The following is a 26,431-nucleotide window of genomic DNA, read 5'->3' as shown; positions in this document are numbered from 1 at the left end:
GATGAGGTTTATGTAAAGCACAGGTTATCACAGGGACTAACAGTGGGGTTTATCTCACCTAAATTAAGTTGTTTATGAGGCAGTCATCCTGGCCTCTCTTTATAGTCTACAATAAGAAATAAGCACTTCGAGGGCGAAATGTGTCTGACCTATTTGATATCACTACTTCAGAAAGAGATGACTCATACCCTGGAAATGCCAGTTCGCCTCCAGCGAATATAAAGGCAGCCTACATCATTAACTGGGATGTAGACATTTGCTCAGATTAATCCAGAGTAAGAGCACTAGCTGTGCATCAGGACTCTGGTGCGCTCGATGCTGAGAAAACTCCAAATAAGACGTTCCACTCTTAATGGGTTCATGCTCTAAGATAGGAGACATAAAGGTACAGTCAGAAGGGAACACTGTGACCTAATAGTCAGCGCTGAGAGGTAATGACCTCAGCATTAAACCAACTTAAATTCTATCAGGTTTTTCAGGAAGAAATTGGATAATAGTGAATTCATGTTGCAGATGAGTATGGGAGAACGCATCCCAAATGAATGGAGTGCACCCAGCAAAAGGAAGTGCAGTTTTTGGGCCGAAGTCTTGTCATTTTGGTTCTGGAGGCTTATGTTATGGGACAGTGAAAAATGGGAAATAAACTTCGAATCTGTTAAAAAGATTGGGATGAGCTATAAAGGACATTTATAGTGAACAGAGATGGTGCATAATTCAACAAGGAAGGGTGATGTGGTTAAAGCCAAAGAGAAAGATGTTGCATCAATCAAGATGCAACCTGATGAGAAGTCAGATAAGAGTATTATCTATGTGGACAGATGGAAAGGTTGTATTATTGAGAAGTTATGCTGGAAGAAGATCTGTAAGACAGCCGAGAAAGAACTGAGTGAAAAACAACACTCAAGGCACTGGACTGAATACCAGGAAAGAAAATTCAATTCACATCCTTTGAGCTAGTGCATATTGGACAAGGTTAATTTTGAAAGGGAAATGTGTGGACTTACAGTGTCAGCTTGAAATAAATAAAAATAAAACCCACCACCATCAAAACCAAAACTGCAAACATTTTATAAGGAAGGAAATAGCACCGGGACAACAATTACTGTTCTGTAACAATACTGCTCTAATTATTTTTCTTCTCAATTTTTCTTCTTTTAGTTTTGCTCGTCCAGGGAAAGGTTCATGGCTTGGTAAGGGAAACCTGGAGGCGGGACCAGACCAGTCCAGTATGTCATTAGAAAATCTAGTGTTTGGAGCTGGTTACTGCAAACCCACATCTTCAGAGGTAAGGAGGATGAACAATGATATCTTTCTTCCATTTGGTCACACAGAGTGTAGTGTCCACGTTATCTGTGAAGAACGTGCCTGGTTTATGTTGCTAGTAGAGGGATTTTGTTGGAAGAAGAACCCTTCAAACATTTCTCCATGAACCACCTAGGACTTGGATACACAGTTCCCGGGTGTTCAGCCCCCACCTATATGAACCGTTTCAGAAAAGTTTGGATGTAACCTTTATTGCCAGTGACACTTTTGAGGCTGGATTCACCTGACCAGGTGTCTGCTGTAAGGTGAAATTAATTATTCAGTAAAAGATCCTTGCTTTCAGGTCTTATGTTCTACAGCCAGAGAACTAGAGTCATTGTTAAGGATGTTTTGAAGGAAGGGTTTGTGTCTGGAGTAATGAGCATTGTGTGTTGGTGACGGGGCGTTACGCACGCTGCCTTACTCAAGGCAGGTCCCACAGGTGGTGTATGCCTTACTTACCACTGGTGAAGAGGAGAGCTTGTTGTGCAGTTTTTAGTACAAAGTTGTTTGGTTTGAAAATAATGATTAATTGGGGGTTGGGTTTTTTGTTGTTGTTTGTTTGTTTGTTTGGGCTTTTTGTTGTGTTTTGTTTGGGTTTGGTTTTTTTTAAGTGTTAGCTTTGCAGTGTTTTTTGTCAGAAATATTACCTCAGATCTAGAAACTCAACCCAGAATATTGAATTAAATTAAATTGTTTGGAAACTCTGATTCAAAGGTTCTGATTAACATGCTGCCCTCAGCTTTCCCCAACCTTTCTTGTCGAAGGTGTTCTGTATAAATATTAAAAATATGCTAGCCTAAAGCGTCTCGTGCAGAAGAACTACTAGGGAATTAACGTGGGCTGAGAGAATATTTGGCCTGAGGCTGCTATCCGAACCATTGGGTCATTGTATGCTTTTGGCAAACAAACTGACCTCAACCTCTGCCTCTCTGGTGGACAGTCACAACATAAAAATTTAAATAACTGATTTGAGCATTTGTCTTTGTAGACTAATCTCTGTATACCTCTGTACATCACACAAGAGAGAGGTTTCTTAGGAGAGCGGTTCCTACTTTTCATTATCCTCTGGACAAAACTCTATTGTAAGAAGGCAAATGGAAAGGCTAGCTCTCCACTCCCATTTTTCCTTTTACTCTCCATAGAAAAATCTTAGTCCGTTGCGATTAGGAAACCTTATTTCCTTCCCAAATGTTTTCCTTAGCTTCAAACTCTATTTTCTACCTGTCCTGGTTGACTAATCTTCTTTGATTAGAGGCTTTTCTTCTTCCTTTTTTTTTTTTTTTTTTTAAGTGACAGCATAATTATTATCCTAGCAGGTGACCTATTAAATACCAAAATGAAAGCACTTTATCATGAACCGGCTTTAGCACCCTGCTACCCTGCAGGTCATCAGAATGTCACACACCGAACAATCATAAATATAATGCTGCACACTCCATCTCCACATGGAGGTGGATTTGCTTAGCTTCCGAAACCTCTGTATGTCATGACATCTGCTCTTGATCTGAGCATTTTAATTTAATAGACAGTGATGTCCTTTTTGCATATGCTATCCATGATGCATGATAATGAGCAAAGACTATTTCTCTTGGTTTAATGTGAAAAATAAGAATTCAGAGCTTGAAAAGAAACTGCTGCAGGAGTAAAGCTAACTCCAGGTGAGGGCCTTGTGACTGACTGCTGGTTTGTGTGGGAGTTTATATCAAGCCATAAGGAACTGAAGGAAGAGGAGTAATATTATTTCTTATAATGCTGCAATGCTTTGCACTGGGTCAAGTTTACTTCCCTTTACAAATTTGTAGATTCCATTCCAGGTTGTTTGAATGCGTTTGTTAAATGTAACTTCAGCTGGACTATAGACATGTCTAGGTTTGGGGAATTTTGTAATCACTGTCTGGACATTAGATGAAAACTGCAGGCTTTTCTACTCACTTTGTTTATATTTTTCGTTGGACCTTGCCTACTGCAAGTCCAAATTAGTTACTGTTGAATACCTTAACTCAAGATATACAACACTTTTTTTTTTTTCTTTGTAAAATACTCTAGTTTGATGCAACTGGCTAAATCTAGGCTAGAACAATTAATATATCTGTCTTACAAGGCAGACGGAGCTTCACTGGGCAGCGGGACATGAGAAAATGAATTTTAAAGGCATTTTGATTAGTTCCTTTTTATGTTGTAAAATGCTGTGAAACGGTTAATGTTGGTCTGTCCTGTTTTTCCTTTTGTTTTATTTTCATCTCTGCAAAGCTGAATTTGGATCCTTCTACTTTTCATGTACATTTCTGTATTTTCCATATCTGAGAAGTCGCCAGGCTTAAGCTCTTAAGATGCATCTCCTCTGCGTCTTCTGTCTGAAGTCTTTTCTGGGGAACTGAACCTGATTATTCAGTTCTCTGTAAGACTGCAGACAATTGAGACTTTCCTTATTTGAGGTCTACCTATTGTGAGTAAAGCAAAAAAAGCTTTTTTTCCCCATAGTTGCAGCCAGATTATTTTTCCAGAATACTTCTATTTGCGTGGAAGCTTGTAACGGGCAGGAACTCTAAATCATTCCTATTGCATCCTCTTCCTCAAGTATAGGAGATGTATGACTTGAAGCCCCAGCCAATTAGTGTTTTGCTGTGTCTGAGGCACTTACTACCTCCACAATTTATTCAATTTCGTAGGTTTGGCATAACTTCTACAAAGTCATAAAGCAGACTGGTTCACAAAAGTAAACTTTGCTCTCGTTATACTGAGTAGATGGGCTAGTGGCGTGGTATATTTGGTTTATGATGCAAGATTTTGGTAGCAGAGGGGGATGGGAGCAGGACTGGCTTCTGTGAGAAGGCGCCGGAAGCTGCCCCCATGTCTGACAGAGCCAGTTCCAGCTGGCTCCAAGACGGACTCACCTCTGGCCAAAGCTGAGCCCATCAGCAGCGTTCGTAGCACTTCTGTGATAACATATTTAAGAAAGGGTAAAAAATGCTGTGCAGCAGCTGTGAGAAAGAAGAGTGAGAAATTGTGAGAGAAACAACAGTGCAGGCACCAAAGTCAGTGAAGAAGGAAGAGAGGAGGTGCTCCAGGTGCCAGTGCAGAGATTCCCCTTCAGCCTGTGGTGAAGACCACGGTGATGCAGGTTGTCCCACTGCAGCCCATGGAGGACCACACGCTGGAGCAGGTGGCTGTGCCCTGAAGGAAGGTGTTTTTAGAGTTGTTCTTATTTCTCATTTTGCTCTGTTTAATTGGTAATAAATTAAATTAATTTCCCTAAGTATTAGTTTCCCCATGTTTTGTCCATGATGGTAACTGATAAGTGATCTCCCTATCCGTATCTTGACCTGCAAGCTTTTTGTTGTATTTTTCTCCGTCTGTCCTGTTGAAGAAGGGAGTGATAGAGCAGCTTGGTGGGTCCCTACCTGGCAGCCAGACAAGGTCAACCCGCCACACATGGTTCAGACAAGATTTGAACGTGTAACTTCAGTAGAGTAGTGGCTCTATTTACAGTAGTGTTAAGCCTTCAGGAAAGACAGAATTGTGAAGAAATGTGATGTCAATACTACTAAGTCATGTTTTCCAGACATCTCCTGAATGCAAAGTAGAGGACTCTTATCTTGACATATCATCTCTAGGTCATACATCCCATTTTACCTCTTTCTTCCTCATAAAACATGGATCCATCAGAGAGACAATTTTCATTTTTAGGCCCATAGATTGTCTGTGGAAGTTCTCATCTAGTTTATGTAGTTGATTTGCTGTTTCCTTACTGAAAATGTGAGTGCCTTCATTTCTAAAGAAAGTCCATATCAATCATCAGCTCCTCTTGCCACTTCCTGAGCTAATCTTTTACATTTGGGCTGCTGAGGTGCCACTGCTTAATGACAGATCCTGAAGGCTCCTCATTCTGCAGTTCTGAATTCTCAGTGCAGCGACTAATTAAATGCCAGCGGCTTTAGACTGTACACGTGCATTTTCCCTCGCTCTCCCCAAGTGAATTCTGAATACCACTGACAGTTTCCTCATATCCTGGTTTAGCAGAATAGTTATAATAATTAATCCTATTTAAGCCTTGGTGATTTTTTTTTTTAAGTCTTCCAGTTTCTTCCCACTCTACGCAGCAGACAGGGGTCTTCCTTTTCTTTATTTCTCCTTCCCTCCCTCTCTAATATTTTCTCTCTACCTATACTGTGCTTTTACTTTCAAGCACAATTAAGACAACAAAGATATTTCTTATTAAGATTTTTTTGTTGTCAGATAAATATGAAGGAAGATGCTTTTATGGTCAAAAACCTAGTAGAGGACAATCCGCAGTATAAGAAAATGTGCTAGAAGTTTCTCAAGCTCTCTTCAGCCCATAACCTATACTCACAGGGAATATATATCACAGTATATTAACAGTATGTTCAAAATAGGATCATATCTGCTGCAGGCTTGGGACATCTAGTGGGGTGAAACAGACTCATGAGCTATTTGTGACTGGTTTCCCTCAGGGACATCTGAATTCCCCTTTGGGTCTGCTAAATTGCTTTTCCCTGTGAGGAAGTTCAAGGGGTTGTTTCGGATGTTACAAGGTCTGTTTCTGAACGTCACACTGACTCATGCTTTCAGGCGATCTCAGCAGCCATAAGAGCTGGACGCTGAAAAATATCTACAGATCCTACATCTACAATAAAATAAAAAGAAAATTTTCCTTGCAGAGCTGAAAATTGAATGGTCACTTACACTTCAGGAGTTTTATGCCTTACCCTGTACCACACACCTCTTCTGTATCCACTGTTGTCAGACCATTTTAATGTCTTTGTAATATTGTGCATCACATGCCTGCTGTGTTATAATCAAGTTGAGTCAATGACATACTGGTGGTTATTAATAAACTGTACTCACAGTAATCTTATTTTCATTTGGATAGCAGTTGCACTGCAGATAAATTGACTTCTAAGTAATCAGATTGATTAATCAGATGACTTCCCATTAATAAGGCACTGGTGTTTGATAAGAAGTGTTCTTCTTCAATCTAGCATTGATGTACCTATCCCAAAAGACATCAAGTTTATGCCTGGCATAATACAAGAACTAGGAGTGTCATTCAATTAAAATTGCATTGATGATAAGAGTTCTTTTCCACAGACGGTTTGCTAATATTTTCGACTTTTCAGCAACACATGAAAAACCTAGGCTGTTTCTGCCTAACATCAAAACATTATTCAAACCTGCAATTTTATTTCACGTGGGAGTCATCTGTGTTTTGTTCTTCTTTTCTTCTGTATAGTTATGGGTCGTTGGCCACAATACTTCACTTTTTCAGCTCTTGAAAAAGGAAGGGTGTGCATCAGAGAATACCCCGTGTAGGCTCCATTGTGGGAATTGTAATATGCCCTGAAATCCCAGGTTAGCTGGGAGAAGAGGAATACACAGCTGCAAACTTAATTCCTTTTCAGACATAGGAACCTTAATGTAGAGATTACTGTTATCTCTTTTTTTTTTTTTTTTGGTATTTTTTGGCACAGCAGCCGTCTTTCTAACTTAGTGCCATTGCCTTTTTAGGTTTTGATTTTGTGGGGTTTTTTGTTTTGTTTTGTTTTGTTTTTTTCTTTTTTTTTCCCCAAGGCATCTGCTGTGTCCTGACCCTAAAACACAATTGCCTGAGAAAGAGAGAGAGAGGGAGGGAGGAAGGAAGGGATGGACAAGGTGAAGGCTCAGGGACAGAGGTACAGGTGAGGGAAGGTCAGGCAAAGCAAGGCAAGGCAAAAAAAGGGTGTTAGCATTGCAAAAGAATTAAAGCTTTGCAAAAGACTAAAACTCTGCTGTTCCCTCTTAGAGGAAGGGAAATGTGTATTTTTCTCTTTTTTCCCCTTTGAAACTAGCAGACATTCTCTGTCTCCTGCTAGGAAAAAAGGGATGTGGTGTGTCTAAAGGGATGTGAAGTTGCCAAGCATTTTTTAAATTTCTTTTTTTTTTTTCTTTTTTGTAACTGTGTACCAAGGAAGATGTTTCACAAACAATACCTGACTATTTACAAACTTAAGGCATAGTTAAGATTCTGGTTTTACCAATTTAGGACTTGAGTATGTAAAATAGCTGGTATATACTATTTAACATTTAAAAACATAAAATTTAAAAAAAAATAAAAAAAACCCCAAAACAAACAACAAAAAACCCCTAAAAAAACAAATAAACAAAAAAACCCACAAAACAACAGTATTTAAAAGAGCTTTTACTTATAATTATTCCACATAACTAATCCAGACGGCAGAAGTGTCGTTTACATCACAGTTTCACCCAGAATTGTTAATTTTATATGGAAACGGCTTTATTTTTTGTCTCACACTTCTCTGCTTTGGTGTGAGCGTGGTATGGAAAGCACATCTCTCATGCATGTGTTTGTAATGGCTGGTTTTAAAGGAACAGGATTCTTTCAGTGTCTTGTTTACGCAAATGGTGAATAGTTGCGACTGGGACTCCAGCAGATGTCCAACGCATGATTATTCTGAAATAGTAAGAGAGCTGATACACTCTTCTTTATAAGGTATAATGACAAGTATCTTTAATCAGTGTGTTCAGGGCACCATTTGTGATAATTACTGATGAAGTCTTTAATCTTCAGTTGCCTGAAGATAAATGGCTGATCTTTAGAAAGAACTAAATGATTTCCTAGCTGTAGCAGAAAACATGGTAACTAATAATGTGAAAATAACTGGTTTCTTTAATCATTGGCTTCTTTCTTTTCTGTGGCTCTTTTACTTTTTGATCTGTCATATGAAGGGTACAGCAAGGCAATGATCTGCATTATGGTAGAGTCCAAAACTGAGATTAACTTGGGATTAGGCCTAAAATATGATGTTGAAAAAGCTTTATAATCTTTTCACTGTGGGTGTTCAATTAAAATGTCAAGAAATTACCTGGAGATTCTTGTGAGACTCCAGACAGGAAGGTGATGGAGTCTTCTTCTGTAGAAAATCCTCAGCAATTGCTCGTATTGGACTGATATTTTGTTCCTTTTGAAAATCAATAGAAACTGCATAGAAAGTTCCACTTTTCATATCTTTTTTTTTGCTATTTTTCTGCAATGCTTATGTATTGGAAAGAATCAGACTGCTGCATTCTCTTTAAAAATCTCCCTGCTGCATTCTTTTAACAAATCTCCCTGTTTCTCTGCATACCACTGTGAAAAAGTCAATCACACCTAGACTTGTATAACTGAAAAGAAGTATTTTATGGTTAATTTAGAGTAATTGTGAGTAGAGTGGTAAAAGGCAGACTGAGCGCAGAGCATTTATTTCTCTTTCACAGCTACTATTACAGTTATATACTGAAGAACTTATTTGACTTCCATCACCATGATTTCTCACTTTTCACCCCACTCACAGGGCTGAAATCCACTGATGTGGTTTGTACGGTCATTCACTTGACTGACATTCTTTCAATGAAAGTTTTCCCTTTCTAAAGATTTCAGCGTTGATTTCTGAGGAATTTTATAGGAGTGGGCTTGAGGCAGGTGTTTCTTTCTTTCTTCCCTGAAAAGGAGCACACGAGCAGCAGGAACGGCCTTTCTACTCTTCACTTCTGGAAATGGACTTGGCTGCTCTCTACCTTTTGATAGACTGCTCTATGATCCAGTTTTTCTTTCTTCTCGGTATTTTTTCCCAGTGGTACATTGTTGAAAAATTGTCTTCATACGCCCTAAAGGACACTACAATAATTCCCACTGACTGATGATGAGAGAGTTCCTGAAAGGAGACCTAATCAAGTCTCATAGCTTCCAAGCTGATGGCCTTTTCAACAGGAGCACAGATGCCAACAACAGCACAGTCGAGATCCATCACCTGGAAGCTAACTCTTTGCTATTGGCAAGTGTCCCAGACAGCAGCTCAGGGACTGGGGAACGAGAAAAGAGATTCCCTCTTTTTCCAAACACTTTGTCTTGTTTTGTGGAAACAAATCTTCTAGTGACAACAAGAGCCTGTACCTCTGTTCAAAGCCATCACGCTAGTCATAACGACCCAAGAATCAGTTTCACAGCTAATATGAATTATAAGTTTTGGTGCAGTGCTTGGGAGGAACACTTAGAAGCACACTCCCCACAACATCAGCTTGTGCACAAACGACTGTCCCTGCTCCAATGATCTCATGAGTTCTCTGAGGATCAGACAAGTTTCAGCAATCCGACAAACAGAAAAAAATGGGCTAGGAGAATAGAGATGGGTCAGTGTGTTATGATTCTCAAAAGTATTGCTAGTCAGAGGTGAATAACATTAGACAGAAGTTTAGCCAGTAAAGATAAAGCATTTTTTGAAGCTTCATGGCAAGATAAGAATAATTTTGGAAGCTCTTCAGTACAAGAATAACTTCCCCTAAAGTTGATTTGACTTAGTCACATGTTCAGAGCCTGTACTCGAGTGTTTTGATGAGTGGGAAAAAAATAATTTTTGAGCAGAATTAGGCAATGCTGCAAGGAAGCTCTTTGCATAACTGAGAAAGGCATGAGTATTCAAGCAGTTAGACATAAGAGTATTCGGGTGAGAAGCTGGGGCTAAAGATTTATCTAGGGTAAGCTGGACATGGACAGTATGCATATGAATTTATATTACTTCTTCAACTGGCATAAAACTTGAGAAATCAAGCTTCCAGCCAGTCTGGTTTTACAATAACATTTACCTCTGCTGTTCCCAGCTTTATAGTACGGTATTTGAATAGGACGTGGTGTGTTGATCCTGTCCATGCAGCCAGTCACTGTACGATCCCAGTGTCGTGAAGTGTAGAGTAGCTGCAGTACTATTTATCTGTAGCCTCTGGTTTCTAGTAAGTCAGATAAGGTCAGCGGTGTATTCCCATCATTTTTCCTCATTGTCAAGTTCATAGAATCATAGAATAATTTGGGTTGGAAGGACATTTAAAGGTCGTTGTCCTGGTTTCGGCTGGGATAGAGTTAATTTTCTTACTAGCAGATGGTATAGTGCTGTGTTTTGGATTTAGGATGAGAATAATTTTGATAACACACTGTTATTTCAGTATTTGCTAAGCAGTCAAGGACTTTTCAGCTTCTTACACTGGCCTGCCAACAAGAAGCATCCAAGAAGCTGGGAAGGGACACAGCTGGGACAGCTGACCCCAACTGACCAAAAGGATATTCCGTACCACATGACGTTGTGCTCAGCATGTAAAACTGGGGGAAGAAGAAGGAAGGGGGGAATGTTCGGAGTTCTGGCATTTTGTCTTCCAAAGTAACCATTACATGTGATGGAGCCCTGCTTTCCTGGAGATGTCTGAACTCCTGCTTGCTGATGGAAGCAGTGAATGAATTTCTTGTTTTGCTTTGCTTTTATGTGTGGCTTTTACTTTACTTATTATACTGTCCTTATCTCAACCTTATCTCAACCCAACCACGAGTTTTCTCACTTTTCTGATTCTCTTCCCTGTTCTGCTGTGGGGTGAGTGAGCGAGTGGCTGCGTGGTGTTTAATTACTGCCTGGTGTTAAACCACGATAGTCATCTAGTCCAAACCCCTGCAATGAGCAGGGACATCTTCAACTAGATCAGGTTGCTCAGAGCCTCAGAATAAAAAGTATCCTTGTATCTAGTCTGAATCTCCCCTCTTTTAGTTTAAAACCATTACCCCTTGTCCTACTGCTACAGGTCCTACTAAAAGCTTTGTCCCCATCTTTCTTATAAGCCCCCTTTCAGCATTGAAAGGCTGCAATAAGGTCCCCCAGGGTGTTCCAAAACTCTTTCCATGTGTGAGAGAAAACCATAAAGTCAATTGAAGGCACTATATGTCTGCTTTCTGATGACTCAAACGAAAAGTCTTTGTCATCTCACAGGTTTTTGTTAGTTCTTGAAGCAATCTGCAACGTCTCTGTTGGAATTAGGTCTACCTTGCATTGGTAGAAAGAGTTGGCTGATGAGAAGCAAGGGTGAAGGCCTGAACAGGACAGGAGAGTACCTCCAAAGCAGTGTTAAGTCATGTTCCTTGGGGTGGTAAAGCACTGTTTCTACTCTACATATTGTGTCTCTTTTGTCAAACAAATACAGTTCGACTCTCCAGAGCTGTCAGTCAAACCCTCTTTCTCCTCTACTAAACTCACTAGAAGTATTTTATTTAAAACCATAAAATGATGGCCTGCAGAATAAATGGTAAGCTACTCATGGCTCATGAAATTTGATTGTCTCCGAGTATAAATTACTTGAGGGCTGCTATATGTACTATGCATAATACAGGAGGTAACTACTGGGCTGGGAAAATGAACCTATGAAAATGTAATACTTATGCAAATTTATACAGCTCCAGCTATTCAAAAGTTCCCCATTTTGTTACAGTAAATTATAGCAAATTAATATAATTGCCTTGAAGTAACATACCCAGGAAAGTTTCTGTTTAGCCATTGCTTCTGTTTCAGTGTTAAACAAAAATTGTGGATTTCCCAAGTGATAAAGAGGACTGTACATTGTTGTATAATTGGCTTTGTGTGTCGGTATATGTTTGCATGCATGTCAAGGAGCTATAAATGATTCATTGCCTGAGAGTGTCATAAGCGAAGACTTCAGGAATGCAGCATAATGACAGCATTAGACATTGAGCTGTTTCCTGGCAGGAAAGACATCCCCCCCCATCAGAGAAAACAGACAGCAATATAACACCTAGGCCGAAGCGGAGCATTTCTTGTGCAGAATAATTGTTTGCAAGAAGGAAGGTGCCTGTAACCAGGACTGTAAATGATTATTCTGGGGTGTGATTTGTTGAAATAAAGTAATACTCCAGAAAGAACCAGTTTTCAAACACTGCTAAGAGAAAAAGCCAATGGATCTCGTTTGGCCACTTTGAAAACTTGAATTATCTGAGTGATGGAGCTCTCCGAGATACAAATTTATCTTCAGCAAAATAATTGGGAAGGGAATGAAAATCAATTTATCTTACTTTGTTTTACAACAAACCTTTGAGTAGGGCCTTGCAAGAGATCTTCTATTGATTATTTTTCACAATAGAAGAATGGCCAAAATTCAGGTAACCTGAAAAATAGCATATTTAGAACCAACAAAAGATTGGTTTTCCAGTTTTTCTCCAGTTTTATTGACCACAAGATAGCTGGTATAACACATTGCCAGAAGCTGCTTCTGGGAACTTTGTAGGGTTTGCCATAATTGTGCAAAATGACACAATCATTCCTACAGTCCTTGTTCAGAAAGGATGGGAACTGTGAGCGCTGTGGCATAAGCCAATATTTGGGCAATCTGAGGAAGTTTTTTCCTCAAGGCATGCAATTTCTGAAGCTGTCAGGTTTAGGTTTGGGTTTTCTTTTTTTTGTTTACTTCTATGTCCTCATTGAACATTTGATACTTAACTATGATCAGTTGTAAAACACAAAACTTGTTGGACTTCTTTCCCAATACAGTTTCACAGATCCTACACAAACCAGCACATTTTGCTGACATCTTTGGGAAAAAATAAGAAGTCAAACTTGAACCAAGTAGAAAGAGGGGAATGTGCAAGAAAAACTGCAAATAATAAGAAAAAAATAATAGTTCTATCAATAGAGACATGATTTCTTCCCACCTGCATATGACTCATTGGAACCTACTTGGTAGCAGCGTGGCTGTGTAACAGACTGAAAGAAACAATAAAATAAAAAATCTGCCTTAGTAACGAAATGTCAGACTGCTTAAAAAAATGAACCCATAAAGGTTGAAGTAATTTGTCACTGCCAAATGATAACTAAATATTTCCTCTTTAGCCATTGTTTGACAGCATTACTAATGTTTAAATTTACCAAGTTGAGGAAGAGATCAGAAATAATGTTATGATTGTTCTAATTCTTATCTCCATTTGTGAAGACAAAGGTAATTAGCCAGCAGGCAGCAACTGCTCTGATTATAGAGATCTCCATACTGAATTCTGGGCAAAGTTCTCAAATACATAGATTTGGGTGGGCCTGGTTGGCACCATATCCCTTCTCTCCTATGAGACTCTACGTGATCAAGAACTAAAATGACCCACTGGAAAACTATTTTCAGATAATACCTATTGTAAAAGTCATTTCAGAAGCCAAGCCAGTGGGAGTAGAATGACAGGCTTCAAAGTGGTCTTGGCCACCTACAGAAATAGTCTGAAAAGAAAATGGTGCAATTTACAAACTTCCTGTTCATAGGCAGGAATGACAACATATCACAGATCCCAAGAGGCTCATGTCCCTATACTCTTTCTATTAAAATAATTCACAAGCCTTCTTGGTTTCTTGATGTCACCATGCCATGTTGCAAGACAGTAGATATAGGTTCCCCACAGCTAATGGCAGTGGGTCTTGATTAAAGAAAAGGCTCGGGCCATTAGCTTGATAGGGAATATAGACAAATGCTGTAATACACAGAAATCTTGTTTTGTCTTCCTGGGTTTTGTTGGTTTGGTTTTTTTGTTGTTTGGTGGCTTTTTTTTCCAGCCTTTTTTAATTCTAAGTTCCCCCAAAAAAGGAAATATTTTATAGTGCATGATGCTTGAATAATGTTCCTCAGATTTTCATTGGGTCAGCATCAAACTCATAAAGATCTCTTCTGCAAAATGTGAACTGGAAATGAGGAAATTCATCACCTCATTTAAGCGGAACTTGCTTTTTTATAATCTTGTTAGTACCTTTTCTGCATTTTGTTCTGCCTGGTTCTTTATATATTCGTTTGTTTGGACAGGAGGATCCCTGTCTTTGCCTTTTAATCTTCCCTTCTGCCAAATGTCAAACACAACACACTCATCTCAATGATATCTGAGAAGCAAATTCTATTTCTACTTGTAAGTCTTACATCAGTCATGAAAGAAGAGATACAGAAACAGAATACTACTTCTTGGAGTAACCAGCAATCCATCTCCTCCCATTTCTTATTATACATCTTGCAAAGAAAGACTCCAGTCTTATGTCTCCATCTAATTTATCCATAGATCAGGATTCATGCCCACTTTGTCACCCAGTGTGTTCTTTTTCTCTCTGCTTACCTTATATATAATTCTGATAAATAGTCAATAAGCTGCACAAATGAGTTCACCTTTCAATTCAAATAAATTTCTCTAACTCAGTTTACTGCTTTGTTTAACTTGTGCATAATTTGTGTACCACCAGGGTCATAAGTACCCCACTGTTGTGAGACCCCACCTGGAGTACTGCATCCAATTCTGGAGCCCCTACTACAGGAAGGATATGGACGTGCTGGAATGTGTCCAGAGAAGGGCCACGAGGATGATCAGAGGGCTGGAGCACCTCTCCTATGAGGACAGACAGAGTTGGGGTTGTTCAGTCTGGAGAAGATAAGGCTCCGAGGAGACCTTCTAGTGGCCTACCAGTATCTTAAGGGGGCCTGCAGGAAAGATAGGGAAGGACTTTTTAGGATGTCAGGTAATGGTAGGACTAGAGGGAATGGATTAAAACTAGAGATGGGTCGATTCAGAGTGGACATTAGGAAGAAGTTCTTCAGCATGAGGGTGGTGAGACACTGGAACAGGTTGCCCAGAGAGGTGGTGAAAGCCCCATCTCTGGAGGTGTTCAAGGCCAGGCTGGATGGGGCTCTGAGCGACCTGATCTAGTGGGAGGTGTCCCTGCCCATGGCAGGGGAGTTGGAACTAGATGATCTTTAAGGTCCCTTTCCCTTCCAACCCTAACAATTCTATGATTCTGTGATAACTTCCTGGCTGATATTTTTTACTTAACGTCCATATTTGGAACACAGTCTTCAGAAGAAACAATTTTTTCAGACCGTAGTAGCACTAAAAATCCGTCCTTCATGTTATAACAAGTTGGTGCTCCAGTGTTTGAACTAATTGACTCTTCCTCCCCGTATGGACATATTTGTAGCTGAGTATGGTTTTGTTTTAAGAGATTAGCAGAATGCAAAGTGGTTGTTCTTTTTAGGCTTAAAATGGCAGCTTTGTGTGCTACTTTCTCAAGGTCTTCTCACAACTCAAGCACAGCTTGTTGGGAAGTTTCACTAGGCCTAAGCTAAGTTTTCATTGTCGTGATCTGCTGCATAAACAAAGTGAGCTTGGTTGCTATAGGTAGATTTTTTTAATGAGACTGCTGAGTTGATCCTGTGCTCAGTGGCAGGATATCAGTCAGGACCCTCTTCCTCTGATTCCAGTGATAATACTCCACCTTAAAAATAGGACTCATCAAATGTTTTATCACTGTGGTATTGAATTTTGAAGCGATTTTAAGTGAACATTTTGGAAGGGCAAAAACCCCCCCAAATTTCCGAAAGCCCAAATGGAGTAGCGGTGAGACAAGTGCACTGAAACTTGGGTTATTTCTTAAAACTGAATGACATGCAGAGGACACAGGGTCAGCCTAGTTCTTCTCATATAGATTGTAACCCATTGGTATGCCACTTTCCTAACAAGCGGGAGAGCCCAAATACTGTGGTCAGAGATCAGAAGGGGTGATGCCATCGCTGAGTTCAGTCCACGACCTTTGTGGGAAACTGTGAAATGGGCACGTATTATAGTATGTTGGAATATATTTTCCATAGGAACATCCTCTCTGGATCCTACTGTCTATTGTTCCCCAGCTTAAAAAATTGCTGTGGCATCCTATGCTATGTCGCATGGTTCAGCACATGGCAATTTATCTAGCTGCAGAACATGCGGATGACTTTAAGGTATGTTTTAATTTGTATCTGTAGTGCATTAAGAGAGCGTGCAAGGTTTGTTATGGTGCTTAATGACAAGTCTTGACATTGTCAAGCCACAACAATTAGATAACTTGCAACTGCTATTAAAAATGTCTTTTAAAAAAGAAAAAAAAAAAAAAAGAAAAAAAGAAGTGTGTTTCATTTCAGTCCGAACAAGGTAATACTCACTTTCTAAGTTGACCTAGCAAGTTCTTTTTTTCCCAGTTTGGGCGTCAAACCGTAAAATCAATTATTCCTGTATCTCTACTCCGACGTGAATAGAGATCCAAGCCTGAAGTCACTTTCTCCATGCCAGTGACTGGCAGTATTTAATAGAGCCTGGCATTTCTAAAAAGGAAGCTGTGGTCCTCGCTGTTGCTTTTATTAAATAAAAGAGCATTTCCTCTGGGTCTGTGCATCAGAAAGCAACACTGAGCCAAGGAGTTTGGTGCATCCAGTGATAGAAGTTCTCTGTGTTTAATAGCATATTGTGCCAAACACAATGAAAGAAATGGCATCGGTAAGAGAACTGTTTTTAACTAATTTGTTTGTCAGGTCCAAATTAGCACACATGCTCTGGCAAAGTATCTTCAGTTGGCTTTTCTATCAATCAGCCATGGCCTTACCCTTGTGCAGGCAACACCGTGAGGACAACACAAGATGGGACCTTTGCTTCCCAACACACCTCTTCACTTCTATCTCAGGTCCCTCCAGTTCCTGCTTCTGCTCTAAGTTAGAGGATTTCCAAGCTCACACTAGACTCAGACAAAGACTCTGGGGCTGGGGGTCACCTCCTTGGAGTCAGCAGTTACCACTGGGTGAAGAATCCAAACTGTTACGTCTGAAACGTTCATACTATTTGAAGGAAGACAATATCTATTCAAATCCAGGATGCTCTGCGGTTCTCTTCCTCTGCCTGAACCTGAAAAGAGTTGCCCAGATGATCTTTCTGAGCATTAGTTTTCTCAAATGTAAAACACGAAAAATGGTACTGACTTATTTATGGTACGCTTCAGATTTTATAAATGACAAGCACTGTATAAAAACAGAGACTGTTAATCTTCATCTGTTTTTATTGCCATTGATATTTCAGTATTTCCAGGCTGACATAAATATAACCCCTCAATTAAATCCTGATTCTTGCTCCAAAAACTGGAGAATTAAAAAAAGTAAAATAAATTAAAAGCTCTGTTACCTCTAAGACCTGAAATGCCACAGATCACTAGGAAAGGACAGTTCAAAACTGTATGAATTACTTTTATTGTTTTAGTAAGCACTGGGGTGGAACTGCTCTGCACATCTCTGAATTGTCTGCATCCGAGCTTCTAGTTTAATTATCCTTCATATACAGTCTGTGGAAAACAAGGAGCATTTCTAGGGAATAATGTATCATAACATCAATATTTGAAGACGAGGGGGTGAACTGTGCTCCAAAAATGCCTGCTTATCTATGTGCTATGGAGGGAGTACAGGGTGATAAGCTGAGCTGGACACATTTACAGTCTAACTATAAAAGTTTTGCTAGTAACTAATCTTACTTTTCCTATGTAAGCAAACTGGGGTATATGTTAGAGCTTTGATCATAACCATCTATGTAATTAATTGCAAACTTTTAAAAACAAAACTACTTGGATGTTATAAAATCCCAGGATGCACTTATTTATTTATTTATTTATTTATTTATGTATTTAGTGTCGGGCAGCACAGAACATTGATGCAAAGAGTAAAATTCCTCCACCAGCTGCTAACCTGCAGGATTAATTAGCATAAAGCCATCTACGCCCCAGCCAGAGCAGCAGCTGAACATATCCTTCCCTGTTGCTATGTGTAAAAGTTGAATCTAAACCTTTTTAGTACTTTCTGTTGTCCTGAATGTCAATTCTAATGGCACAATTGCATTATGCCACTGAGCAGTATCTCCTTCCGTACGTGTGAGTGTGTACATTCAGGTGGGAGGGACAAAAAAATGTTAACAAGTGTCCTTTTGAAACTTGACTGGTTTTATGCCTGCTGCCTGCAGTGATGTGTAATAACAAGGCAGTTCTTCATCTCAGGGGCCCGTGTTTGATCACAGCGACAGGAGTGGGTTTGCTTTCCTTATCTGTGAGTGAGCAGCACGGGCTCTCTTTAATCAGAAAGGACAATATATTAAGGCCCTTTTTGATGCCTCCACTGTGTTACTTTGTTTAGGAGGTCAAATTTACACTATATGTATGTGTCTGTTTGTGTCTGTATTCATAAATATTAAATGGAAAATTACATATAAAGACCAGCTTTTATATATATATCTGTCTGTCTCTCTATCTATACGTCTAAGCTGACCCCTTTTTTGCATAAACAATTATTGTCAAACAGTTTGAAAATCAACCATTTTTTTTCCCCGTAAAATAGCTATTCAGTATTGCTGTACCATTTCTTAGCCAAAATACACTTCAGAGTGCTTTGTGAATGTTCCCTACACAGCTTCTTAATAATAACAAGATGAAGATATGGACTAATATGTCTCATTTTCATACATGTGTCCAACAGGGAAAGGAAAGCATATGACTTTTCTTGTGCCAGATGATTCAATGCTCATCTTGGAAGAAGTATGCCTCCTGTCAGACACCTGCTCTAACTTTCATGAGATGTCTTCCACAGTGCTTAATTTACTGCTAAAGACATCTTTTTATGGCTTTAATTTTCCCTATAGTGATGTATAACCCTAGAGATCAGGTGGAGGAAATGTAATTTTTTTCCCTTCTTACTCATCATCGTCAGAACTTTTTAAGACTTCTACAGAATACCCTATGTGTCCTTTTACATGAAGAGCCATCATGATTGTAGATGCTTGTGATGATATATTAGGATGTAACTTGACCTCTAGACATCACGTTCAGTTTTCAAAGTAATGTGGGAAAGAGATTTCATACAAATTGAGCAGATTTCAGAATTTGGCTTCATTTCTAATGAACAGAAATAAAAAAATTGTGAAATGTCACCTAAAAGAAAAATCTGGGGAAAAGCCACAACAGACAAAAAGACCTGTGCATAGAAGAAAGCTCTTGGTTTTGTTTTGGGCCTATAAACTGTATGATATACTGCTATCTGAACATGATCTTGATGGAAAAGAAAACAAAAAAAAAAGCCAGAAGTTGTATTTGAAATGAAAAATCAATTTATTCTAAGAGTGTCAACATTTGGAATTTTATCAGTGTTTTACTAGATTTTTCTCCTAGAAGGACTTTGAGGGAAACCTTAATGTGACCTGTAAAGCATTTTTGTTTTACTAGAATGCTATTTTTAGATGGAAATTTTCGTGTCAAATACTTTCTCGACCACTTCTTCTTTCTCAGCCACTTGTAATTAAGAAACCTACAGCTTGTGTTTTCAACAATAACTTACAGTATTGAAACCCTAAGACAGAACGCTTAGAGCTGACAAAGATAATTCTCTACTACCTGTTCAGAGGATGGCTCTTTTTCAAACCTAATGGTTCCTGTTTTTTGAGGGTCTCCTGTCAAATACTTTCTTCCTGCTAATTTTGTACAAAGTGTAAATTGTCCCAAAATCTGACTCCAATCTCACATATTTTTACTACTATATTATCATCCCAGTGATTTTGACAAAGTAACTCTAAGACTTAATATAAATGTCAAATTGCATCTTGTATTTATGAAATACCATTTTCTTACATAGCAGATTTAGTGAGAAACATAAATCGTTCCATATATTGTCAATGCCTTTCTAACTATTGTCCTTTATGGACATTTTTGATTAGTGTTACCAGTGTCATATAAATCAAAGGTAAATATAATACAGTGATTTTCTTTTTATTCTATTTTAGAGCTTTGGGTAATGAACCATCATATCATATAACAGACTAGTAAATCAATACAAGAAAGGCAGTTTATTACATTGATAGAATATGCACATTCAAGTGCCTCCTAGTCCAATATATCTGTTTATCTCACGTTTGTTTCTAGCTTTCGCTTTGTTTGATGGAAGATCCTTCATTTCCCCAGTTTTCCATCACTGTTTGTCCCATAAGCACGTTGTCTTCCTGTTAGTGGTTATTAGAAGAATGAAGTTTACAGGAGCTGGCTTAAGTGGTTGTCACCCATCCCTCAAGAAAGTTTGTGTTCACAGCTCTGCTGCTGACAAACGGAGAGCACTGAGAAGTATTGTGTCTCTGTCAGATAGGATCAAGGTTTGTGTACCATGCCTCTTATATACAGTCTACAGTCTTTCTGTTAGACAAATATTTAAAGTCCCTTTTCTTTCTTGGCTGCCCATTTTCATGACACCTCTAGGCATTTAGTTTTCTTGGGGACTTTTTCCTGTTTCTCAAAGAAGGTTGAATTCAGTCACCATTTAGAAAAATTGCCATCAGCCCTGGCAGAGTGACACATACACAGACAGGAGGACTGAATATGCAGTGTTTGCTGCGGAAACCAGGCTAAGGAGAAACAGTATGTCACCGCAGGATGGCATCCACAAGTTGGCCACTGTGGACTTTCATGTCTTTGAACTATGGTGTGGTTTCAGATTTGCCAATAATTTTTCACTGTCTGGCACGGGGATCTAGAAATTATTTTCAATTGATGAGTGAATTAATGAAAGGGAATTTTTTTGGTTTGGGTTTTTTTTCACAGCTGTACGAAAATGTAAATATATACGCACATGTGTGTATACATATAGGTTTTTTTTATATATATGATATATATTTATGCATTATTTTTCTTTTTTTTTTCCTGTTTTTCTCATGAAATGTTCCCATTGAAACTAATTAATTTTAAATAATCAAGGTTCTTTTTTTTCCTTTGGATTCCATGTAATTTCTGACATAGGAACTACTTTGGGGCTCATAAGACGTTCTTTGCCTCTTTGGTCTTCTCTCAGAGTTCAATTTAGCGTACTTACACAATAATTTCTTTAAGACAAAAACAATTTCCGCCATGCAACTGGTTTCAGTAAATGGGATAAAAACTTTCTCCCACCACTGGTGCTCTCTGCTCAAGGTTTAGATTTTACATTTTACATTCACAACACTGATTTGATTAACAAGGATATATCATATCTCCCTCTACGTGCGTAGTCATATGAAAAGGGAACATCTGTTGGTCTACTATTGGTTACTCAGCAAGAAATAAAAAACAGGATTAAGGGAGAAAGAGAGAAATGAAGGTCAGGAAAAATGAAAAACTAAAACAAGTTTAGCCATTTAGTAAATCTACGTTTGCTGTCCGTCTCTGTGGAGGGCTAAGTAGGAAGACCTTCTGTTTTTATGGAGGTCTCTGTCTTAACTGCAATATAAGTAATATGAATCTTTTGGAAATTGTGCTTCTGAAAGCATTTGTCAGCTTCTGCAAAATAAAGCATTTTATCATTGGTGGCAAGAGCTATGAATTTAAGTGAAATGTGTTATAAATATGAAGTTCAAGTTCATCCTATAGTTATAGTCATGGAATAGAAGGGTGACAGTGCTGCGATCGTATGGACACTCAGTGCACTTAGGCATTAATTCTCTGGTGGTCCAGGAGCCCCTCGGTTTGTCTCCTATATGGATGAGATAATGGATCAACCTGAGATAAGGTGACAACAATTAGAAACAGCATTAATTCATTGCTATAGAATATTTCTGGGTGGGAATTTTGGTCAGACCCAGAGATTCCTCCAAGCATCTCCTAGAAAAACTGATCAGTGCAACTGGTGTGCTTTGGTATGACGACAAACATCCTGGGTGCTCAGTCTGGCTGTCACAGACATTCTGATGAGAGGTTCGTGATGCAGAAGTGATCAAACTGAACACAGATGAGACTCTCGTGGATGGTGAATAGGAAGTATTCCTGCAGAGGTCTTTCTGGAACAGTCTTTCATAAACAGTTGAGATATTAATGAGATGTTTCAGATGCAGTTTAAGATACTTAACAACACTGGAAGATGCGTGTGCTGGAGTGGTCACACAGGACCACAGCCTGGCTGGTACAGGAATTCAGCAGAACAACAGCTGGGGGAATCGCACCTGATCCAGCTGAAGGTCAGTGTAAGGACACTTGCAACGGAGACTTGCACCATCCTCTGGGCAGCAACCCACTGTCCTGCTCAGGAGACTGGAGTCCCGTACAAGTGTCACCTGATGCAAAGATCCCAATCAATTAGGGGGGGTTTTGTTTGGTTGTTGCATTGTTTGGTTGTTGCTTTTCAACAAACACTTTACAGATATAAATGTTTGTGAAGTAATTAACAAGCATAGCTGGCATGATGTAATTCCTGGTTCCTTTCCCGTTTTGCCTTTTTTTTTCTTTAATTCTAAAATAAAAATATCCCTCTCTGCCATTTGTGGTCCTACACATGTGACAGAGTAATATTGCGTGCGTGTGCTTCAGTCATATCCCTAATTACCAGAAATTGTTATCTTTTAATCTGCTTTCTTTTACAAAAAATGATAATGGGGTGTAAACACTAATTATTAACTCAAGCCATAGCTATAATTTCATTTCCAGCCACCAAATAGCAGGAAATCTCCTATCTTAGAAAACAGCCTCCAAAGTACAGATGAAGAATCTCCTTGGTCAGTTGGTTCAAAGCTAGAATAAAATTTATATATTAGGTGACCAATATGGGCATGCAGACAAATGGGAAGACACTGTGCTCTGAGAAACTGCATTCGTCTCAGGATGCTGGGATTTGTTCCTGTTTCTAACAGTTCTCTAGATCTTCACCAGAAGTAGGCAGGGTGAGCTGGTTCTGCTATATATGAAATACCACTGGAGATTGCATATCTTGTCTACTTAGCCTGGAAGGGCTTTTTAGTAACTTAAAATTCTTCACAAGCAATTTGAATTTGAATCTGAACTATGAAATGCCATTTTGAATTGGATTAAATGTAAAGGGTGTAATTTACCAACTGTTAGTGCTATTGTTCAATATTGCACACAGTTAATGTAGCTTGTGAAATTACTCTAATACAAAACAAATACAAGCAACTTACTGTATATTACAAAGCGTAAAATCCAATTGATGCCTTTTGGTATTAGATGGATTTAGTACACTGGAAGTGGATATTCACAAATTGTTCTCTGCGTTTGAATAATGAATTGGCATGAACCTAATTTAATTACAGTGTTTGCTTTTCTCAAGTAATTTTCCTTTCTCTTCTAATAAAGGAAAAGTACATTTATAAAGTAATATACTTTAATTATAGGAGAAATCTATTGACTGAAAAGACCATTGCACAGGACACCTATTCATTTAAAAGGCTGATTTATTTAAATGTATTCAGCAGTGATATTGTCAAGAATATTTAGTTTGTTTGGAGTTGTTGATTTTGTAGGCTATTTTACTTGGCTGGGTAAATCTAGGAGAACGTACTAGAGGAGAGTGGACAAGGGATAATCACAGTCCAGTGTTGGGATTTAGCTTTGCAGAACATGATCAAGTTGGACCAAAGCCTTGAAATTTCCAAAACACCAGGCAGTTGGTTTTATCTGCCATTTGTCTAGGTTTTTCTTTATGCATCACTGCTCAGTAAACTGAGAAATGGAGAAATTAAGGCTATATGTACATGATTCTTCATTACACCCTGCAAACATACCTTAAATGATATATCCTTTTTGATATAATGTGTCCTCAGCTGACACTTAGGGTAATTGTTTTCTCTATTTCACCACTGAGAAGCAAGGAACTATGAAGTATTTTACATTTAACCAGTTGCCGAGGTGAGCAGCTCCAGTTTGCATGGGAAGGGCGCACGGGAAGGGCGCTGTAACTCTGCTGGCTTGACCCGTGGTATCCACCTGGCAGAAGGCCCCGTCCTCCTAAACTCTGCACCCACCACGACTGACTCAACTTCCCAGACAGGGCTCCAATGGGAATATGCTGCCAGTCTTTAAGACAATTGTTCTCAGGATACCCAGCCCCCTGAGCTGGAAGACAGACATAGGGAGCAGAATGAAGCTCCCATAATCCAAGAAGAAATGTTTAGCATTTGTTACACCACTCAGACATACATAAGTCTATGGGGTCAGATAAGATCCACCCGAGGTTATTGAGGGAGCTGGCAGATGTGCTCACAAAGCCATTTTCCATCATTTATCAGCAGTCCTGGCTAACCAGGGAGCTGCCAGTTGACTACAGGTTAGAAAATGTCACATTCACTTGGATCCGGGGAACTACAGGCCTGTCAGTCTGACGTCAGTGCCAGGAAAGGTTATGGAGCAGATCATCTTGAGTGCCATCACATGGCACGTACAGGACAACCAGGTGATCAGGCCCAGTCATCATGAAAGGCAGGTCCTGCTTGACTAAACTACTCCTTCTATGACAAGGTGACCCACTTGGTGGATAAGGGAAAGATTGTGGATGTTGTTTACTTGGACTTTAGTAAAGCCTTTGACACTGTGTCCCACAACTGCCCAGGGAAGAGGTTAAGTCACCATCCCTGAAGGTATTTAAAGGACGTGTAGACATGGCACTTAGGGACATGGTTTAGTGCTGGACTTAGCAGTCCTTGGTTTATGGTAGTACTCGATGATCTTAAAGGTCTTTTCCAACCTAAATGATTCTATGATTCTACTTTCAGTATAATACATGCAGTTTGATACCTCACTTCTAGTCTGGGAGCACACCAAAAGAACATTTTCTGTCAGAAATTACACAAGGTGCAACCTCATCGACTTCCTTGTCTCCAGCTTTTCAAATCTAGCACTCACAGAAATAGTTCAGTCCTGATAATATGCCTGCCTCCCTACCGGTAACTTGCTCAACATGAAAAGGAATCCCATAGCTGAGTTCATCAGATAGATTCTGGAAAATAATCTAATTTGTCAGCTAATGGGACAACTTTTTTTTTTTTTTTCATCTGGGATCAATACAGATGATGTTCTTTCAAACACACAGGAAAAAAAACCCCAACAATTCTCAAAACAAATCATTGCAGAGTCTGCAATTATCCGCATTATTTGCAGTTGTTTGCATTGTTTTCCTGACTTCGTTTTTTACCATCATGTCTTGTTTTTCTTGATCTGTTTTGCCTCTGTTGATGTTGGCACAATAGAAGTCATACTTTTCTCTGGTGTCAGTCCTATTAGCTTCTGTGTTGTCATCCATCATTGCTATCAGAGTACCTTTAGGTGGTACGTCTTGAAATGAAGGTTTGTCAGGCATTCATTTGCTCCCAACGTTTTCAGAAGTAAAAAATGGCAAAAGCCGGAGATACAGTCTACTGTTACAGACAGATAAGGTCATGGAAAAGGAAATCAGTGCAGGTGCATTTTACAACTAGCATAGAAAAATCTGTCTACCTACAAACTAATGAGATTAAAATAACAGTAGAACAAAGGAATTAATTTAAAGGGTCATGAGGTTCTTTACAAAAGGAAACTAACTGTACTTTTTACAATGGATGTCACAAGGCCAGGGCAGCCATCATGCTTTGCACAAGCTGGCATTGTCAGCTTCGGTATGAACTTTTCTTTTGATAATTTTGTCTTGATCAGAAGTAAACTCTTCGGAATATAAGATATCTGTCCTCCTGATTCAAGAAACCCAGAGAGCTGAACATTTTCGAGCTGTTTAATGGGTCACAGCTACTGGTTTTCCTGACTGATAGTTTTATGGCAGTGCTTTTCCTCAGAATAACATGTACCATGTTTGTTACTGAACTTGATTTGTTAGTATTGTAGACTGAATCTCTGTTTCAGGCTATAACCTAGGAAATGGGGGACCACCTAAATAAATGCACAGAAGAAGATGCAATTAAAATAACAAATGTGGAAGGTTAGCATTCTTCAGACCATCCCAAAGGAAGACATTTCTCGACATTTCTCAGATAACTGAACGGTGACAGATAAGCTGATTTAGCTGCAGCAGTTTGTAGTGGCATCATCTGACAGATGCCTGCCCTGCTGGGATCCCTGCAGATGAGGATGCACAGACCTCAGTTCACATTAGCTTAAACTGTCCCTGAGGTGGGTTTAATAATCGCTGCTATGTCCTGCTCTGCCTCCTCTATGTGTGTGACAACTTTCCAAAGAAACAGTCCTGAGAGCAGTAATGTCTTTAAGTCACTGAAGGACCAGAGATTTGGAGCTTCATGTCTTTTTTCCTATCACGCTCACTTTCCACCTTGACGTGATGATTTTTCAAATTAGGATGGATGTTCCTATTAAACAATAGGGTTTCAAAGTCAGTTGCCATTTAATAGAGTTTCATCAAAATCCTTCAGCTTAATGATATGGCCTCTTACTCACCCACGACATGGCCTGGGCTGTGCCAGTTTGGCATTGCCTTGAATTGCAACTGTGCAGTGCTGTTCCCACCATGCAACGATATTCTCAAAGCACAGCACCTTTCTTTGGCACAGGTATTCCTCCTAGAGAGACGGGACAGGAAGAGAAAGGAGATCTGGGAGCAATCTTTTCAGCCCTCTATGCACACGCGTATATGATCCATATCTTACAGTAATTTGAAGAAAGTTTACATTTCAATGGACAGCAATGCTAGAGGAAATTTTTCTTGTCTGTTG

The 26,431-nt window shown here is 39.2% G+C and overlaps 1 protein-coding gene across 3 annotated transcripts in view; it reads left to right on the top strand.

Moving 5' to 3' along the window:
* Positions 1 to 26,431, top strand: part of FAM135B (family with sequence similarity 135 member B) — a 223,913-nt gene that overhangs the window by 154,759 nt on the left and 42,723 nt on the right. For all 3 annotated transcript variants that reach the window (XM_063327583.1, XM_063327582.1, XM_063327585.1), the window contains exon 7: positions 1,159 to 1,285. In XM_063327583.1, coding sequence (XP_063183653.1) covers positions 1,159 to 1,285 — 127 coding nt within the window. The remainder of the gene's footprint in view (positions 1 to 1,158; positions 1,286 to 26,431) is intronic.

Source organism: Chroicocephalus ridibundus, chromosome 2, assembly GCF_963924245.1.
Source record: "Chroicocephalus ridibundus chromosome 2, bChrRid1.1, whole genome shotgun sequence".
Taxonomy (NCBI): Eukaryota; Metazoa; Chordata; class Aves; order Charadriiformes; family Laridae; genus Chroicocephalus; species Chroicocephalus ridibundus.
Note: the sequence above shows the minus strand (reverse complement) of the source record. Positions and strands in the feature narration are given on the sequence as shown.